Source organism: Scardinius erythrophthalmus, assembly GCF_964197995.2.
Source record: "Scardinius erythrophthalmus genome assembly, chromosome: 1".
NCBI lineage: Eukaryota > Metazoa > Chordata > Actinopteri > Cypriniformes > Leuciscidae > Scardinius > Scardinius erythrophthalmus.
In genome coordinates, this window is record NC_138221.1 from 41,583,211 (window position 1) to 41,604,500 (window position 21,290).

Genomic DNA, 21,290 nt, shown 5'->3' on the forward strand with positions numbered 1-21,290 from the left:
GTCTGTGGTTTGGCACAGAGCAGAAAGAGACCTGGATTAAAGCACCAATGTTTCTAGTGCTGCATGGTCAAATATTTCTGTTGACGCAGCTGAATAAAACAATGGAATAACAAATAGGGATTCAATACTAATGTGGAGCCAAACAGTGGAACCAAGGTTTTAAAGGAGAACTCCGGTCAATTTTAACATTGAGCTCATTTTTTTTGTAAATTTGGAGTGCTGTCAGTACAGAGAACAAGGACAAAAATTGGTGTTGCCTACACTGTGTTATCCTCTTTTTAAAATTTGCACCCTGTTGACTTAAATGGGGCAAGTTTTAAACCTGCTTTTCGACAGTAGTCGATTGTCGAGTTCACGCACTTTCGACAGTAGTCGATTGTCGAGTTCATGCGCGTGAACTCGACAATCGACTTGGCCTACTGTGGACTTCGACCAAAAACAGGAGGTAAATACAGGCATGTGCGCTGGCTGAATTAACATCACTTTTATTAATATCTTTCACATCTACTGCAGTCAGATTCACCGTGTTCACTCTAAAGGAATCACTCACATGGCTGGGCACTTTTAATGACACATCAAGGATGTTAAGAGGCTAAAAGCAGGTTTAAAACTCGCCCCATTTAAGTCAACAGGGTGCAAATTTTAAAAAGAGGATAATACAGTGTATAGGCAACACCGATTTTTGTCCTTGTTCTCTGTATTGACAGCACTCCAAATTTACAAAAAAATGAGCTCAATGTTAAAATTGACCGGAGTTCTCCTTTAACAGATTCTCTGTGGTATCATCAGATATAATATCATCTTGTTACAAAACAATGAAAACAGTGCAAATCAGGAACAAATGATTCTTATGAACTGATTCTTTTTAATGATCCAGTCATGTGTTAGCCATTTGATTCAGACAGAGAATCATTCAGAGCTGTTACCAGATTCTCAATTGACTGAACAACCATCTTCATCTAGCGATACCGTAATTTGTCAATCAACTTGCATTTTAAGGAGCAAGTAGTTCCTTAGCCATCAGAAGGTGCAAGTTGCACCTTCTGATGGCTAGGGAACTGATGGCAATTTTTTGTGTGTCTGTAGTCAGTGGAGCACAGTCTATTCTTCAGCCAGTAACGGTGGTGGTATGGAGCACGAAGAATTTCACAGAATTTGCACCTCACATATTAAAACACACTCGTGCACACAGTGATGGGCAGGCAGCCACAAACACTCACAGATTTTCACATGCGCAGGCGGACAGGGAAACACACACTGACTCACACTCTCACACATATGCAGTCAGGCTGAAAATACACAAACATTATCTAACAAAACAACACAACCACTATCTCAAATGATCCAAAATACATATCTGCTTTAAGCCCAGAGATCCAAAGATCAAAGCCTGTTTTATTTTGCCGTAATCTGTCAAGCTGTGAAACCAGCAGAATAATTAAAAAATCTCTTCTATTGATCACTGTCATTGAACAATGGCGGCATTCATCATCACAGCTCCGCTTCATGGGTTTTAAGGAAATTAAAGCTGTAACTCTAAACCGACGGATACCTCTGTGCAGCCTGAATCCTCACACACGGTGTGTATTTACACATGCAGCCTTGCTCTGGCCGAGCTCACATTTGAATCACTAAGATAAATGACTTGCACATTAATTACTTCTCCATAGACTATTGCTTTCTACACAAATATAAAATTATGTTGTCTGCTGAGTGGAGAATAGAGCTGCAGTGAGAAAATGGAGTGCAGGCTAGACTCTCTTGTCTGAGGTTAAACTGCCAATATGGGCTGTGGTGTGGTCCATCTTGCCTTGAAATGACAGCCAGACAACAACATCACCTTCCCCTGCGAACATCTCGCACCATGTAATTGATGAGGGTACATCTACAATGTCTAAAATTTAAAGGTCCCATATTGTCAAAAATTAAATTTTTCATGATAACAGAGGTCTGTGGCTATATAATTACCATATAAGTTTCAAAACAGTCAATCCACAGACAAATGCACACAGCCTGCATAAAGTAGCTGTGCCTTTTCACGAGGCGTTGTGACTTCCGTATAAATGTGATGTCAGAACTACTCAGTCACCACCCCGAGCACTGCTCACCATCCCTCCATCCTTTTGCCCAACCCCAGACAACATCGTTGCTGAGCAACAACAACACGGAAACATGTAGAGAAAATGCTGTTGAGTCGATGGATGTAGAGACCTGCACTCCCATGGGAGCAGTGGCGGCTGCTGGTCTTTCAAAGAGGGGAAGCTCATTTTTGGCCTACATCATAAAAATAATTCATTTATTTATACGTAAATTCTACATTCCTTTTCAAGAAAATGCTCTGTGAAAAATGTATGTAATAATATAATAAAGGTATAAATAATAATATAATAAAGTATAATAATAATGCTACTAATAATGTATATTTTTAATTATTTTAATAATTATTTTTGAATTATTACTAATAATAATAATATAAAAAATATAATAAGTAATAATATAATAAAGGTATAAATGTATAATTGTGTGAAATGCATTATAAAAATAGGCTAGCAATTTCGACAAGCAAATACCAAGAAATAGGTTGCAGCAGTTTGTCTTTGAAAAATACGCGATGGGACTGAGCTCGAACAGCTTCAATATCAGCGACTTTTTATTGTATGAAATCGCTGTCAATCAAAAGGATACGCAGCCTTTCGACAGACCCTCCAATCATCACGCGGAAGCCCGGAGTCCGGGCCAGCCCACTCCCCATTCACTCCCAGAGACGCTGAGCGTCCGTGGGCGGGACATAATCGCAGCATTTATCCAATGAACGTCTAGTTTCGAAGCGCTGAAAAAAACTGTTCGAAGCAGCCCCATAGAAGTCAACGGACGCTGGGCTTCAACGGGGAAATGCACTGTGACGCTACGGGAATGTATGAGAAGGAAATCGAGTCAGCCGACCTGTAACTGATTCTGAACGAACTCGTCTTTGAGATGAACGTTTTCTAACGCATTTTAGTCAATAAAATGTTAATACAATAGTACATATTTGACCATTCATTTTTTGACATAGGGGAAGCCGAGCTTCCCTTGCAGTCTTAAAGAAATCGCCACTGCATGGGAGTGCTGACAAATCCTCTGATTATAACAAACGAAGTGTTGACATTATGAAAGATTTATTGTGCAGTCAGCTTCATTGATAATAACAGAGCTTTGTGATAACGCGATGAACTGAGATATCAGCTTTTTAGGAATTAAGGCAGCGCACTTTGCGCTATTTCTGTCATGCCAAACCATACACTTAGTGGCCTATGCTTGCTTTTATGTTAAATTAACAGTGGTTTGTGAATGTTTATGCTTTAATAACAAATAATTTATCACCATCATTACAGGTGTTTTATTTACCTTACTTGTGAGCATCACCAAGCCACAGCAGGCTACAGTATACATGACCCTAGTTACCTGTGGTTGGCCTGGCCGTCACTCAGAAAACAACAGGCCAGTCAGAAGAGAGGCTCATGAATATTAAGTAGACGGGCCAAAATCGATCTGTTCTTGGCAGAGCTCCTGAGAAAGGAGCTGTAAAAATATATTGAGATGGTTTTTGGTACTAATACCGAAAATATATATTCTTAAGGACATCAAAACCTAAAATAAAACTTCAGAAAGGTGTACAATATGGGACCTTTAAATTATATAAAGAAAAGGTAGTCTTATTGTGTGTTCGCCCTTATAGTTCGTTTGGCTTGGTTCATTTAGTCTGGGCCGAAAAACAAACAAAAAACATTTATTCCTGGCCCACTTCGCGTTCGGATTGGCATTTTTATCACTGAACCAAAAGATACAGAACCTAAAGACATAGGGATACGTTCACAACCTCAGCTTTTATGACCTATTGCCTATTTTGAGACAGAAATGACTGAACATCCAAAACAATGCTGTGTTCTGGGCTAAACTTGCCCGTTGTATGAGCGTAGCCTACATATAAATACATTTCGACCAGTTGAGAACTCATGAAGAGCTTATAAAATGTGTAAAGGAGTCAGAACAGCCTCTGGAATCCCTCCGTCACACACACAAATGAAGATCTGCTGCAAGGAGTTGCGGTTCTGATGCCTTTACCGAACTGTGATGGACAACATCGCGACTATGACAGGAAAAAAGATATGCGTGAGAATTCTGTCCTGTTTAGGGTATCATCTTACTGTTTTTGTTTTGTTTATCATGTTTTTGGTCCGTGTTGCTCGTATTTCATTCGAACTGCTCCAGGTTTCCGATGGCAACGTTCACACATGCTCAAATGAACCGCACTAACAGAGCAATCGCACCAGAGTTTGTTTTAATCAAACCAAACATGCCAAGTGTGAAGACACCCTTAGCGTGGTAACCCTAACCCTAACCTATAGTGTTCCAGCATTGCTAGGCGATTGCTGGGTGGTCACTAGGGCATTGCTAGGTAGTTGCTAGGGTATTACTAGGCATATGCTTTGGGGTTCGGGTTGGTCACTGGGGTGTTGCTAGGGCAATTGCTATTGCTGAGTTCTGGGTGGTAACTAGGACATTTCTGGTTGCTAGGGCATTGTTAAGTGGTTGCTTTGGTATTCTAGGGTGTTGCTAAGCAGTTGCTGAGGGTTCTGGGTGGTCACTTGAGTTGCAAGATTAATCGTTTTTAAACCGAAATAGCAATTTGAAAGGGAGCGGTTTTCAAATCGCAAGAGCTGCGATTATTTCAATTAAGGACTATCAAATATAGTAACAAGCATCCACGTAGTCGTTGACAATTTGCTTTCTGAGTATTTTATATTTGACGCAGAGTTTACCAATAGGGGGCAAGAACGTCATTTGGAAAAGATGCGTACAAATGAGAGCGGTTCAGCTCCACAACAAAGTGTGTTTGTAGAAGAGAAAAATCCTGCAGATGACTTGATACCTAAAAAAAAAAGCACAGCATATGTTTGGAATTATTTTGGATTTCGACGTTCTGATGTACTTCAAAGGCAAGTACTTTGTAAAACCTGACAAACGTCTGTGTCGACCTTGCGAGGCAACACAACAAACCTTTATCAACACCTGCTGAAGTATCACAGACAAATCTATGATGAATGCATGGCCAAAAGCTCACTGATAAACACACTGACTGACATCTAAGCAAACTTCAATTGCTCACGTGTTAGAAAGTGCCACACCCTATGACAAATCTTCATGAAGGTACCTGGCTAAAGATATGGTGGCGATTGATCACAATGGCATTGCTAAGCAGTTGCTAGAGTTTTCTCTGTGGTTGCAATGGTGTTCCAGGTGTTTACTAGGGTGTTTACTAGTGTTACTTATGCATTTGCTAGGGGGTTCTGGGTTGTCACTAGGGCATTTCTAGGTGGTTGCCATAGTATTTGTTGAGGTCGATAATGGCATTGATAAGTGGTTTTTATAGTGTTGTAGGTGTTGCCAGGGTGCTACGTAATTGCTAGGGGGTTCTGTGTGGTCTCTATGGCATTGCTTGGCGTACTCTTTGTGGTTGCCAGGGCATTGCTAAGTGGTAGCAATGGTGTTTTAGGTGGTTGCTAGGGTTTTATTTAGTCAGTTGTTTTAAGCTGGGGACACACTTAACAACTGTAAGGCCGATTATGAATGTAATTTGATACTTATGACTGATCATGCCCAAACGCGCCGAGTCAGACAGTCGGTGTTCACAGTCTGAGTTTAAAATCTGCTCCAGTCATTGGAAACAGTCTGTAAGTGTGTTCAGCTCAGTCTTAGAATATTTCAGCTAGTCATTATGTGTGTCCCCTGCTTTAGGGGTTCGAGGTGGTTTGTGGTTGTTAGGGTGTTTCTAGGTTTGCTTACTGTATGTTATAAGTTTTAATGACATTCAATGTAATCTTTGGGGATTTGCTTTGCCTGTTTTTCATGCAGGAGATAAACTTTGTAATGCTGATCTCTTAAAAAATACATTATAACAATATGACTCATGCCTATAGCATGATCTGGGAAAGTTTTACTTTTTTTACTAAGTTATTGTTATTATTATTATTTTATTTGAATCTATATTCATGTCAGTTAACCTGCAATTGACATGTTAAAGAGCTATTTCTACCTGATCTTACCCCTAATTTTAGTTTTGTTGGTGTAACCTTATAGCCTGGCAAGCCAGACCTACATCAAGATGTTAGGCCTGGCAACTCACCATAGTCACGGCTCAATCCGAGGGGCGGGATAAACGTCTGTCTTTCAAATTCGCTCTGCATGCAATAGGACAGCGCTACAACCAACCAGCGCGTTTTCCCACCAGCGGAGCTAGTTGATAGATTCAACTTTTGCTGTATCTGGCCGGCAAAACTATGAACACATCTTCCTGTTTTAAGAATGACTTAAGTGCTGTTCTTTTCTCAAAGAAAAGCTTAACTCCAAGTCCTCCAGAGTCACGGACAAAGCCGATTCAAAAGACCGCTGTTCGCCAGGAGCAGCTTTTCTTTGTTTTCAAGTAGCAGGGAATTCACGCGGAACTGTCACAACTCTTCACAGAGAGCCACAAAATCACTTTCCAGAACATTCTCATTCACAGTTCCATGCTGGTGGAATGATCTCCCCACCCTCATCCGGAATGCAGAATCCCTGACAACATTCAAAAGACAGTTGAAAACCCATCTCTTCCGTGAGCACTTAACCTCATAAAAAAAAACAAAAAACAAAAAAAAAAAAACACTTTCCCTTTCCTTTAAATCCTCGCTTATCGGGCTTATGCTACTCTGAATAATGCCTGAACTTCGTATTTTGAGCACTTCTTGCGTTGTTTTTTGCCTCTTCACGATGACTCGCTTAATTTAGTCCTAATTTGTAAGTCGCTTTGGACAAAAGCGTCTGCTAAATGACTAAATGTAAATGTAAACTCTGTCGTCATTATTTAAAGCCCGACCCACCGACTCTATACACAATGTGATTGGCCTGACTAGAGTTTGGTTTTTCCAGCTCGAAAGTCAACGAGCTAGTTGCTAGTTGCACAGCTAGTCTAGTTGCTAGACTACACTGGCTGCAAAATAAATTTTGCTGCTGCTAGGGTTCGTCTAGATTTCTAGGCTAGTAACCTTAGATATTAAGGGTGATTCACTAATGTTAAATAATTTTTTTTAATAAAATCAATGAATTTTAGATGAAGCACTTTTTTTTCATAGTATTTTGAGATGCATCGGGAGTAGCACCCTCAAGCGCATCCTTAGTTGATACTGTAATAATATATTGGCGAAACAGATTTGGCGAACGCTGCATATTTGTGGTCGTGCTGCGAGAACGTCAAATGTATGTATTTACAATGTGTTTTTGCAACGGTAAGCAATGGAGCTAATCACAGACATAGTTGTTGATCTCTTGAACACTATAACGATTTAGAGGTGTTTAAGTTACTCAGAATCCACTCCTCACTCAAAACACAAGATTCAGTGCTATTCAGTGCTGAGTTATGCAGGCTCGCAATTATCAATCTAATTAACAAACAAAGTATAGAGACGATGAAAGTAAGAGATTTAATGTGCATTTTGGCAGCTTCATTGATTGTAATGGAACTTTGTGAGATTGCTGACAAAGCAACAGTGTTTTAGTGATTGTAAAGTGAGCGCTCTTTCATGCTTTTCATGCTTATATCGCCTATATAATTCATTGAATGAAACTGTTGTTTTTCATGCTGCTAAGAGGACTGACAGCCAATTGCATGCTGCAAAGTCTGGAAGTGACATCTACAGTACATATAAATACTGGATTTACTCTGCATGGGACAGATTATTGACATATTAAAATAGAGAAGCATTAAAGCAATGTAAAGGCAGACTAATAGATTAATAGAAAAAATATTCATAGCAAAATATTTTTGAAATTCTATTTCAATTATTGGTAAAAGTGATGAATTTTAAATAACCTTAAATCTCTCACTATATGCTGTTATGGTGGAGCCGTTGCTTAGCCTACATCTTTACTTTACTAGAGCACCTTCTCAGTAATTTCAGAAGCACCCTTAGTGATTTGATTCTGGAACCGGGCCTGATCGGGAGCATGAGAGAAACAGCAGAAGCACAGTGTGAGGGATGTCAGGTGCATGATGCTGAAAGAAGGATCCTCAGCCCTGTAGTAGAAAGTTCCGGTGGGTGTCTGCTGGAACAATAAACACAAAGGTGCTTTTAGATGGGGCGTGCACTAAGGCTTGATTTAAAGGCTTGTTGTGACAATGTTTTAGACAGATTTGTGAAGGCAGTGCGTCTCAGTGCCACAGGCACTCAGTGTGAAGGTCATTGGCACTGACAGCCACACAAATACACACTCTCATTGCGGTCAGAGTTGAGGCCCAGCAGAGCCACAGCAAAATAGCAGGCTTTCATTGGATTCTAAGATAAGCTCTATCTGAAATGAGCTTGACAAACACTGCAGCACGACTGCCATCTGCTGTGAGGCTGTGTTCACCGGGATAATCTTACCATGTCATCTCTCCTGCTGCATCTCACACATTTCTGTCTAACTGTCTCAGCCACGTACCATACCAGCTTTTAAACTGACTACAATTCTGTTTTTCCATTTCTTCCAGGTCTGTCTAACCATAGGGTTCCTAGACATTGTTTAGGGGGGCTTTGTCCACGTCTTTCATATCAGCCCACATAAAAATCTCAGATTAATCTAGCTGTCAGCCCCCTAAAAAAATCTAAACTCCCTTTTGAAGCAATAAATATTTCTCTCAGGCACAACAGTTCATTTCAGGCAAGAAGCTACTGTAAGACTGAAATTCTAGAATTGCCCACGCATGATAGTGTTGAGCTACAGAACATACATATAAAGTTGAGGGTTTATTCAGTTTTGGTGCTGAGGATTTTGATTTGTGGTAGAAATCCCCCTATGTAGCTGACTTAAGTCCATCTGGGACGTCTGGCAACATTCACCCTGGGACCTCTACTGGCGACATTTACCCAAAACGTCTACTGACGACACTTAAGAATTTATTGTCTAGCATATCTACTGGGGACGTCTGCTGAGTCGGACGATGTCTGGCCTCCTATGAACACTATCACTTGGGAATAAGGTCTCTGTTCCACTGACCTGCTGCGCAGCAGTAACCAGACAGACTCCAGACAATGCCTTTGAATATGCTTTAATCACGTCCGGGAGGATCTTGGACCAATTTTAGAGAATTCCCCTCGACCAAAGGAGTACAGTTTTTATAGAATAAGTGTTAGGGCAAAGGAGACTTGATTCATTACATTATTTTCTCTAATATGATTGGTTCTTCTTATGTATAATTCTCTGTTCATTGGTAAAAGCTTGATGCTAGGGTCATAAAGTTAAAAATATATATATATATATTCAGACAACTGTCTAGCTTTGTTATATTTAGACAGCATATAGTTTTGTTTCCTCTTTTTTTTTCTATTTCAAAGCACACATCCAGACACAATTTGGCCAAATGTTGGGGACATTTAGTTTGCAAAAGCATTAAAGGTTAATCCTGCAAGAAAAGGGATGTTAGTTGTTTTATTAAAAATGTCAAATTTCCGTCACAGATTTATCATAGGAATAGGCTTGCTGCGATAGACTGTATAACCGGTGTTACCGTGTTCGGCTGTAGGCTACACCGATTACATAACTTGCTCACTGCGGCAATAGATTTATAGAAGCAAAAACCATTTAGTTCCGTTGGACAATGGACACTACGCTACAATTTTTAACTTAAAAGCATCTGCTCTATTCCGTACAGCATGAGATGCAGAGTCACAGCACAGTGAAGCAGGAGTCAGATTTCACTTATTACGTGACAAGAGTAAGAAGAGATGACTGAAAAGACGATGGCGGAGGATTTGTTGCACAACAGATGCTAAGCATCTTTGACAAATATCTTGTAAAATAGTCAAACCCTGTACACAGAGTATGCGTGATCGCGAAATCGAAAGTGAATATAAAAGGCGAGCGCACATTCAAAAGCCATTTCAATCCTGCACATATTGAAAGTGGCTCCCTGATGCCTCAAATAATAGGCCTATACACAGAGTATGCGTGATCGCAAATTGAAAAGAGAGCGCACATTCAAATCCCTATATACCGGTGTGAAAATTACACCGCCACTTTTCTTGGATTTGTGTGTTTTGAGTTTGTTCACTGAAATGATTCGTTCGGATTTGTTCATTGATTCATTCAGTGTCAATTTCTTTAGATGTGTCCATTTCTTTCACTAGCAAAAGGTGACATTTAAACTATGATTTTTATGTCCTTTAAGTCATTGAATTTATTTGTTTAAAAAAAACGATTCATTATTACTGTATGTCATGATTATGTTTCTACCACATGGGAGTTCTATAATTAAACACACAGCTTTAGCTCAGCAGATAATGTTAATTTTTTGTTTGTTGAGAGAACAGTGTGCAATACGGACTGCATTTACGGATCAAAAATTACCTCCTTTATAAACCTGCTTATTGCTGATGTTTTCAAAACACACAGCTTGTGCAGCTACGACTCAATGGCAGGATTAATGATGCTGTTCTTTTATTGAATTCATTACCACGCTCAGTGAGCATTAGTAAAGTCTTAATTGTTCTGTCTAAACCCAATCAGTTAATTATGACTTTTCATTTCATGAACTGCAACTATGCAGTTTCTCCCATGCAATTCGTCATCTTAAGATTTTTAATATACTAAAAGTTCCTGTTATTGCTGCCAATCAATATAACAAAACAAATCAATTCAGTGAAAGCCACACTGTGAGTTGCTTTGAAGCTATACAACTCATTTGTAAAAGATGACATTAGTTTAAACATTTTTCATATGAGCAAGAGTTCTGGTAAACAATTATATCTGAATTCGTCTGATAAGTAGCATAGGTCAGTAACAGTATATTTAAGCTCATTAATTTACTGTAGGCCGTTCAAAAGGTTTTGATAGAAATCAATTTGTTCAGCAAGGATGCATAGAATTTATCAAAAGTGACAGTAATGTTTAATGTTCTGTTATGCTGGAATTTAAAAAGGGTTTCTGGTATGTCAGAGATTTATTGGGGTTACCATTGTGGTGCAGAATAGCCTGTGGGTAGGTTAAGGATTGACCGAATACCCCTAAGACTATGGGCCCTATCTTGCACCCAGCGCAATTGACTTTGTACACCGATGCATGTATCATTCCTATTTTGCACCCGCGCACAGCGGACTTTTCCCTCCACAGACGCACGTTGGTAAATTAGGAAATTAACTTGTGTTCCCGGGGGCGGTTCAGCGCAAAGAGGAGGCGTGTTCCGGCGGAAACGTTCCCTGGTGCTATTTGCAGGTTTAGAAACAATTCCGCCACTGACCAGGAAAAACCTAGTCTAAAGTCAGTGGCGCGTTGCGCATGTTATTCATATGCTATTTTAAGGGCCATAATCAATGTAGCGTGTGCTCAACGCGCATACACTTTGCTGATCTCATCTACACACAGATGCAGCTGTTCTCATTTTTAGAAAACCATACATTATAACAAGGAAAAATATGAACACACGAGGGAAATCATTGTTGTGTCCATGAAGATGTGAAAAAATAGCCATAAATCTAGCTTACACATTTACCCAAATTTTTATACGCCTGTTTAACCGAAGCTAATTTGGGTGGGTTTCTCCCATCCCCATACAATGTCACTTCTCTGTCTTTTATGGCCCTGATGAGAACGTCGGTCTCCTCGGCTGTGAATCGCTCCTGGTGCACGCCTCGCAAATCCGCCGTTATAATAGCAATCCGCCATGGAACAAGCGCGCCTGCTCTTAAAGAGAATGTGAGATGTCCCTCTGATTGGTTTATTTCACGTTACGCCCAAACCACACCTATGAATAATGAAGCTACTTCAGACCAACCCATTTTAGATTTACGTCGGGCGCAAGAGTCATTTATCTCGCCGGTATTATAGCAACAGCGCCCAAGATCCGCCCACAAAGTTACTTGCGTTTCAGATCGTTAAAATAGGGCCCTATATGTTGCTTTAAAAAAAAAAAAAAAGCAATGGCCGTGTACATTTCAGCACAGTGGTAGTCTCTTTGCTAATTACACAAGTACTAGCAGTTAGCAATTGTACAGTAAATAATTTGAGTTTATAGGTTCTGATTATAATGGTTTTATGCAATTTAATTAAGTTCCAGCTACATAAAGCATTTAAGTAGTATTATAGTTTAATTTAATATAATGTTGACTCAAATGCAATAAGTTCACAGTATTCGTTTTTAAACTTAAGTGGTTTAAGCTAATCAGTTCCTTTAATGCTTTTAGTTACCTTAACGTTGGGTTTTAAAGTGTACAAAAGATTTCTATTTCACGTAAATGCTGTTCTTTATGTTCCCAAATCAGCTGAACCGTCTGGGGATGGAGTCTCCATTCCCCGGGATGTGGCCGAAATCGTGAGAGCTCGTCGGCTGCACGATTCATTCTGGCTCTCCCGGAATGTAAATGGCTCGAAGCGACCTCAGATGCTTCTGACTCCATAAGAGGAGACGGCGAGTTGCGACATACGGCGGGTGCGCAGACCACCTTGTCGGGTGATGTACGTTATTGTCGCCGTGCTGTCTGAACGGACTAGTACGTGTTGGTCCTTGAGCAATGTTCGAAAACGATGCAGAGCCAAACGTACTGCCAGCAACTCGAGGCAATTGACATGCCAAAGGAGCTGGGGTCCTGTCCAGGAGCCCGCGGCAGCATGTCTATTGCACATGGCACCCCAGCCCATGGCAGAGGCATCTGTTGAGACAACAACATGCCTGGAAACTCATTCTAAGGGCACTTAGGAAAAGCCCGTAGAAAGGAGAGATTCGACCACGGGGTGAAGGATGTGAAGGGGAGGCGGAGCGTCCCAATGTGGGGGCACGGTCATATGCCGCGTCCTGACAGAGGAGGCCAGGGAAGGACGAGCCCGCAATAAGAACATGACGCATCCACGAACGCTGCCCGAGCGTGATTTAAGCTCAAACATCCCAGGCAGTGATCAGAAGATAATACATGTCTACCGCACCCAGAAATACACGGGCAAGACATCTTTAAAAAGACGTGCCACGTGCAGCTCTTTTAGAGAGGAGAAAAAAACTCAACAGTGTGTTGAAGCGCCCAGGGAGATCACTACAGATCTTGGCAGATCACTGCACAGACCAGCAGCAGGTAATGTGATCTCGCTGGAACACGCTGTAACACCAACAGCACTGAAGAGTCGCTCGTCTCGAAGTGATAGAACTCAGAAAGGCTTGCAGAGGAGTGAAGAATACTCTTGGCTCGGAAGCAAAAACATAATGCTCCTTTTATACCCACACGGTGGGGCGGAGTTGCGCTATGCAAATTGCACAGACCCAAGGCGTTGTTTTGCCATTGGCTCGTTTTGTAGAACTCTAAGGTGATAGGCTTCTAAGCGAAATCCCCATTTCGTCAGTCATTGACGTAACTCAGAGTGACTGACTGAAAGGGAACCATATTATCTTTGGTAATAGAGATAACAGACATCTTGTGATAATAAGTGTTCTCATAAGAGGCTTAATGTTCTTTCTAATCTGAGATCATTCCCTTAAATGGGAGCACTAGAGGAGCAATGGTGGAGCAAAATTTGATTTATGAGCAAGGAAGAGCCTGTCGTTTTGCTGCCTCCCCCTTTAATAAAACAATATGAAACCTGCCTTCAAATGAAAGTGTTACAGAGAAAGAACAACTGAAAAACAGCAGAACTGAAATATTTCAGAAACGGATATTATCAGCACCGACACGTAGGATTGTCTCGTTTGATGGCATTTTGTTGGAGATAAATGTTGAAGAGGTGGAGGAGCCAGTAGATGTGCCTGGATTATTACCCATGATTAATTTGATTTGTCTGCCAAAAACCAAATGTGTGAGATCATTGATGGAAGAGCAACAGTTTATTCTATTTTAACAAACACCATTCAAATTAACAGTGAATTGCGGAGGTCATATACAGTCTGCAGAGCTTGTAGCGTCATGGCTCTGCTGTAACCCATTGGAGGAGGTTTTTGTTTAACATGGCTGCCAAATCTTGCTAGCACTGTGACATTTCTAAGAGGGTGCAGACAAGTTTAATGATTCGATATAGTCCCCTGGTAGTTATAAATAATCCAGTAAAGTGTTAATAAAATGATTATGTGTGCCTTGAGGGCATGATTGTTCTTCCGGTATTGATAACTCAAGGGTCTGTGTGTAATATATTCATGTCTCTTTTGTGAGTGTCACATAGTATATATGTACATTCAGCCCGTTCTCATCCCAAGGCGCTATATACTGATGCTTTTGACATTTCGTCTACATCGAACGCACATGGCACCCTTTAGCGTCAATATGAGACGCAGATAGAAATGGGCCAGAAGGCGCCTCCTAGCGGTCTAACCCTAACCCTACCCCAGACCACACATGCCAACCCTCCCGATTTTTCCGGGAGTCTCCCGAATTTCAAAGCCCCTCCCGAAAATCTCCCGGACCGACCTTTCTCCCGAATTTCTCACGATTTCCACCCGGATTATTATTATATTGCTACACCATCCGCTACACCATCCGTCACACCATCCGTTAAAATGAAGTTAATTCGGCCAGCGCTCATACCAGTGTTTACATCCTGTTTTCATCCTGTTTTCTGTTGAAGTCCAAAGTAGTCGATTGTCGAGTTCACGCGCGTGATCATAGGTAACTAAACATATGCGCGTGAACTCGACAATCGACTACTTTGGACTTCAACCGAAAACAGGATGTAAACACAGGTATGAGCGCTGGCCGAATTAACTTCATTTTTATTCATATCTTTCACATCTACTGCAGTCAGATTCACCCATGTTAACTCTAAAGGAATCACTCACATGACCTGTGCACTTGTAATGACACATCAAGGATGTTAAAAGGGTATAAGAAGGTTTAAAATATGCCCATTGAAGTCAACAGGGTGGAAATTTTAAAAAGAGGACAACACGGTGTAGGCAACACCGATTTTTGTGGAATTGAATTTGTCAAATACATGAATTACATTTTTCTTTGCGTTTGTGTGTGTGATATTTATGACAACCCCCCCCTTTGAATATCTCCCTAGTATGCCCCAGACCTAAACTTACCCATAACCGAACAAAGCTCTGTGCGTGTCATATTGACGTTAAAGGGTGCCATGTGCGTTCGATGTAGACGAAATGTCAAAAGCGTCAGTATATGATGCCCTAGGATGAGAATGCGTTGGTACATTTGGGTCCACATTTGAAAAAATTTAAATTACATTTAACTAAATATTATATTATTTTATATACATATTATATACATATATTTCATTTCTTGGGGTGTCTATAGTTTGGGGTCAGTGCAATTTGTAATGTCTCTTATGCTCAAAGCTGCATTTATTTGATGAAAAATACAGTAAAAACAGTAATAATGTGAAATATTATTACAATTTTAAATTATTGTTTTTTGTTTTAATATACTTTAAAATGTAATTAATTTGCAAAGGTAAATTTTCAGCATCATTACACCAGTCTTACGTATCACATGATCTTTACGAAATCATTATAATATGCTGATTTGCTGCTCAAGAGATATTTATTATTATTGTCAATGTTAAAAACAGTATTTTTGAGGATTCTTTGACGAATAAAAAGTTCTAAAGAATAGCGTTTATTTGAAATAAAATTCTTTGTAACATTATAAATGTCTTTACTTAAAGGTACAGTATGTAATATTTTTGTAATAAAATATCCAAAAATCCCTTGCACAATGTGATATATTTCCTGCAGTTGTGTACTTACAATATCCCAAAAGTTACCAAAGATTTTTAATTTCATAGAAATTCCAATTTTAAATAATGGATCATCCCTGGTCAATGTCGCCTGTCAATGATGTAATATCCTTGTTATCCCTGGTTTCCGCTCGTACTGCCATAGTAACCATGGCGACAGACATGGACAACTGCGTTACGTCTAGCTTCCATGAGCACGCTGTTGTTGTTTCTTTCAAACATTATGGACCATGGCAAGCAGACTTAGGGAAAAAAGCGTGCCATTTTTGAGAGCTTCACATCCGTGACTAACTTCAATTTGACAGAGACGCCGCTCCTGCATGTACTTTATTAGACGGGTGAGCAAATGTACATAAAACTAATCAATGCCATATAGCTCAACATAATGAAATGTTAGAATATTAGTATGTTATTCTAATGTTGATTTAGCTTACGGCTAGTCTCATATAGTCAAATCAAGTCAAGTCATCTTCATTTATATAGCGCTTTTAACAATGTAGATTGTTTCAAAGCAGCTTTACAGAGATAAATGTATAATTTAAGGTAACAGAGAATGTTTTGGCTTTATAGCGGTTCTTTAATAAAGTTATTTTCCAGCTAAAGTTAGTTTTGATTGATTTGCTTCCGTCGCATCGAACATTTGTTATTAAATTAGGGGCCGCTAGACGACACCATTCTCTCTACACAGACTTTAAACGCGAACCTGTGATAAAAGACACTAAAATTAGCGTAGATGCCATTCTTCTTATGATGTAACGAGTACATCAGGATTTATGGGAAGTGTTCCCGGTTCCGGCTGACCTAATCTATGCAGCCTAACATTGAATTATAGAAGTCTATAATGTGTTATTTGAATGCTAGGTCAAATTGATGTGTCTTTAATCTAGCTTTGAACTGACAGTGTGTGTCTGCTTCCCGGACAATGTTAGGAAGACAGTTCCAAAGTTTTGGTGCTAAATAGGAAAAGGATCTACCACCAGCAGTCGATTTTGATATTCTAGGTATTATTAACTGGCCGGAATTTTGAGATCGCAATAGACGTGAAGGACTATAATGCGTTAAGAGCTCGCTCGAGTACTGGGGAGCTAAACCATTTAGTGCTTTGTAAGTAATCAGCAATATTTTAAAATTGATACAATGTTTAGCCAATGCAGTGTGCATTCATCTAATATAGCGAACAAACTAACACATAGAATAACATTATAACTTTCAACACACTCAAATGCAGTTTAGTGTGATAGTGTAGAACTAGTGAAACAGCGCTGTGTTACCTCACAAGTTTCATTCGTCTAATAAACTGACCTGTGTGAGTAGTAATTCTACACTTGCGGGTAGTTCGGTAGAATTAAATGTCCTTATTCCTTTATATCCGTGGGACTCGCGTGTGGCGCTGATATCTGTCTCTCATTAGCAATCGTGACCTGCTTCATAACACAGTCATGTTAAAAACATCAATGTACTCACTCATCCATAAACATTATTAGATCCATCAGCATGACGGCAAGTTCCATAATCCCGCTTATGCGTCATCAATTTACGCTTTTGTTATTGTAAGAGGTTAGCGACCCTTAGCGGCGAAAAAAAATACATATTGTAGCTTTAATATCTTTAGAAATCTTACAGATACCATATATATATATATTTATATATATATATATATATAGTTGTAAACAATATCTTATCAGACATTCTGCTCAGTCAATGGAGGAGTGCTGATTGTGCTTCCTTTTCGAGGGAACGCCTTAGGCTTTAGTACCCTCATTAAGAAAAGTAGGTCAGGCGACGTGTCTATATGTGTTTACCTACGTCTTGCTCTATAGTGACACATGAGAAAGAAATACATACACGCATATATGAATAGACAGGGCTTACTGTATCTGACCTACTAATAGAGAAAGTGCCACAGAGTGAAGGGAACATGAATATTGTATTGCATGAAATGTGGAGCCTGGGAAAAGGGGGACGTTTGGTGGGGAGACTGGCCCATCCCCCAGCAGCTCTTCTGCAGTGGCACAGTGCAAACCTGCATGATAGTGCCAGTGAGAGAGGAAGAGATTGGTCAGACCGGGTTCCTGTGAATTTAATATTCTGCTCTGAGCTGAGGGTTTACATTCACAACCGTAGCTATGGTTACAGCATATTTCATGCACCAATCACAGAAAGTGAGCTGTGACAGAAAATCCAATGAGGGCTTTTTGTCTTCTCTACTTTGAAAAACCTTCTGCACTACTGGGTTATGAACACAGGACACTACTGCACTCTGGACATGTTATACTGTATCATTATAATGCATTGTGAGAAAATACTCAGATAATAATATTAATTTGGTGTAATAGGTTTTTATTTTCAGTGTTTATGCTATATCATATATATATATATATATAAGGGTATGTATATCTACTATATATATATATATAGTTATAGTTGATACATTTCTGTGTAAAATAACCAAACAAATGTCTGTTATTTAGATATATATATAGCATACGTAATATAAATATAAGTATATACAGAACTATTTTTCTGGTTCTCAAATCTGATTGGCTAAGAGCCTTTTCCAGCCATGCGATATTGCCCCAGTATCAGCAGCACTGGACCGTTTCACCATACCTTCAGCGGCCCTTCAGCACTCATGTTCCCGCAGAGAACAGTGTCATCTCGGCCAGTCCTTCGGGAATTTGCCGCAGGCTCTTATGTAGATAGTGTTTCTTTAAACACGAGATATAATTCATTTTGTACATTTCAAATGTCAATTTTTGGTCTTATTCATCTATTACTTAATTGATTTGGCTAAGGGCAGTTTCATAACTTTATATCTATATTTAAAGTCCCCGTGAACCGGAAGTTGCAAACGACTTTTCTCCAGTGTTATGACGTATTTCCCAGTGAAAAGGAATATTGAACAGAGGGCAGGGTTTTACTCTAGCGCTCCTCCTCTCCATCTCTCGCTCATAGCAGAATAACGGTTTGAGGGGAGTGGTTAAGCGTTGCCCAAACCAATTCCTCAAACCTACGTCCTCCAATGCAGAGGGGAGGGGCATTTTCAGATTTTGATTAAAGATTACCATGGTAAAAAATTTTTTTTTTAAATATTTTCTTGCACGGATTAATTGTTCACCACAAGACTAGTAATATGCGCTAACAAAGTAAATAGGGTCAATTTTGATTTCATGGGGACTTTAAATCCTGTAGGTTACTATAGTGCTGCTTTTGACTGAACTATTTGCTTGTGTTTATATAAATTTTACAAACTTCTTATTCTTTTGATAATAGCTAATATTGTTTATTTAAATATTATTGATCAATAAGTAATATTTTATATAAATAATGTGCCATATTTGGTATTGAGAAAGGGTCCGTTTGTGATTTCGACTTCAGTGACAGTTACATTGTTGCACTATTAGATGGCAGCAAAGATCGTTTATATCTATATCAGCACGCTGTGATTACCTACGGCACTCTGCCTGCATCGCAGCCGTGCTGATACTCGTGTGATATTGCTCATATATCTAGATATGAATTATATAAATATTTCCATTCAGGGTAGTGGACAAATACTTTTGGTAGTGGAAATATTTTAACCTTTAAAAAATCCAAATAATATCACTAATAATTTGTAATTTATTTATTTAATTATTTATTTAGTGTAATAATTGTATTTTTTATATTAAAAAAATTTGCAACAAAAATCACCTGTATTAGAAGTTGAATTAAGAATCATTGAAAAGTATAACAGATAGTATAATAGATCAGAACATTACTTTTAATTAAAATGAACAAAAAATTTCAATATTTCAGTGATGCTTTGGATGAACAATATATAATCAGTGGCTGCAGTGAGCTCTTGGGCTCTACACTTTGAGAACCACTGCACTTGCTAAACAGCTGAACAAACAGGGACACATGCACACCGATGATTGAGGTTCTTGCACAAACACAGGCTTCTCGTATTAACTTCAAATTTCAGTCCTGTGAAAGTTATACAGTAATTCAAGTATGTGGTTGACAGTAATGCCTACTAAGTCCTTTATAAGGCATATATATATATACATACATACACAGTTGCACCCCTGGTATATGATAAAAATGTGTATATATATATAATTTTATATAGGAATATTTGAATGGAAGTAGCAAACAAAGCACAACTGCAATTTAAATGTGAATAATACTAATAAATTGTGTATATCAAATTAAAATTACAGTTACATCCTGTTTGTTACTTCAATTCAAATTTAGTAATGCAATTTCCATTCTTAATTCTATTCTGAATGGCGCACAGTCCTAAAATCTACATCCTGTTCATGTTTTGTGTCTGTTATTCACAGATTTTCACCACTGCACCATGCAGCTCTCAATGGAAATGTGGAGGTTATATCACTGCTGCTGGACTCTCAGGCCTTAGTTGACATCAGGGACCAGAAAGGTACCAGAAAAACATTAATGCAGGAAAAAAAAGTTCTGCATTGCTTTAGATGTCACTTCCCAAGCTTAACTCTACATGCATGTTTTAGGAATGTGTAGTGCAGTAATATCAAAAGCCTTTCCTCTCGTGTTCCAGGGATGCGGCCTCTGCATTATGCAGCATGGCAGGGAAAGTCCGAACCCATGAAGTTGCTGCTGAAGTCAGGCTCCTCAGTGAACGGTCAGTCTGATGAGGGGCAGATCCCCCTGCACCTGGCCGCTCAGCACGGACACTATGACGTAGTGAGTACATACTGCTACAACACCATGCCCACTCTTCTTCAGAGACGGTGTATGATAAAAGATCCACTGACAACTTGGAAGCAGAACCTGGGGCCGGATTCATGAAAATCATCTTAAAGGGTTAGTTCATCCAAAAATGAAAATTCTGACGTGATTTACTCGCCCTCATGTCGTTCCAAACCTGTACTTTTGTTCACCTTTGGAACACAAATGAAGATCTTTTTGATGAAACCTGAGTGATTTCTGTCCCTCCATTGACAGCTGCACAACTACCACTTTGACGCTTCAAAAAAGTTCATAAAGAGATCGTAAAACTAATTCATATGAATTGAGCGGTTTAGTCCAAATTTTCTGAAGAGACTCGATCACTTTATATGATAAATTGATTTAATTTAGGCTTTTATTCACAAATTAACATTGATCAGCAAACATAAACAGAAGCTCAACTGATCCTGTTTAACGTGCGAGAACAAATCTCTTTGGTTCTTGCGGAAGCTCAAATCTGCTGCATAACTCGAGAATTAACCTCATTGGCTGTTGCTGAAGCTCAAACGTGCTGCGCAACACACAAGATTGAACGTCATTGGTTCTTGCTGAAGCTCAAACATGCTGTGTAACACGAGAATGAACCTCATTAGTTGTTACTGAAGTTCAGACGTGCTGCAAAACATGAGAATGAACCTCATTGGTCCTCGCATGTCAAGCGAACATGCTTGAGCTTCCGTTTACCACAGCTGATGTGTGAGTTGATGAATGTTTAAATGTGAATAAAAGCCTAAATTCAATCTGTTCAACATATAAAGCGATCGAGTCTCTTCAGAAATTTTGGACTAAACCGCTCAATTCATATGGATTCGGTTTAC

The 21,290-nt window shown here is 39.4% G+C and overlaps 1 protein-coding gene across 5 annotated transcripts in view; it reads left to right on the forward strand.

The window, feature by feature from the left end:
• The window catches only part of caskin1 (CASK interacting protein 1), a 96,716-nt gene that overhangs the window by 52,215 nt on the left and 23,211 nt on the right, over positions 1–21,290 (forward strand). For all 5 annotated transcript variants that reach the window (XM_081378215.1, XM_081378217.1, XM_081378219.1 and 2 more), the window contains exons 3-4: positions 20,049–20,146; positions 20,282–20,427. In XM_081378215.1, the coding sequence (XP_081234341.1) occupies positions 20,049–20,146; positions 20,282–20,427 (244 nt within the window). The remainder of the gene's footprint in view (positions 1–20,048; positions 20,147–20,281; positions 20,428–21,290) is intronic.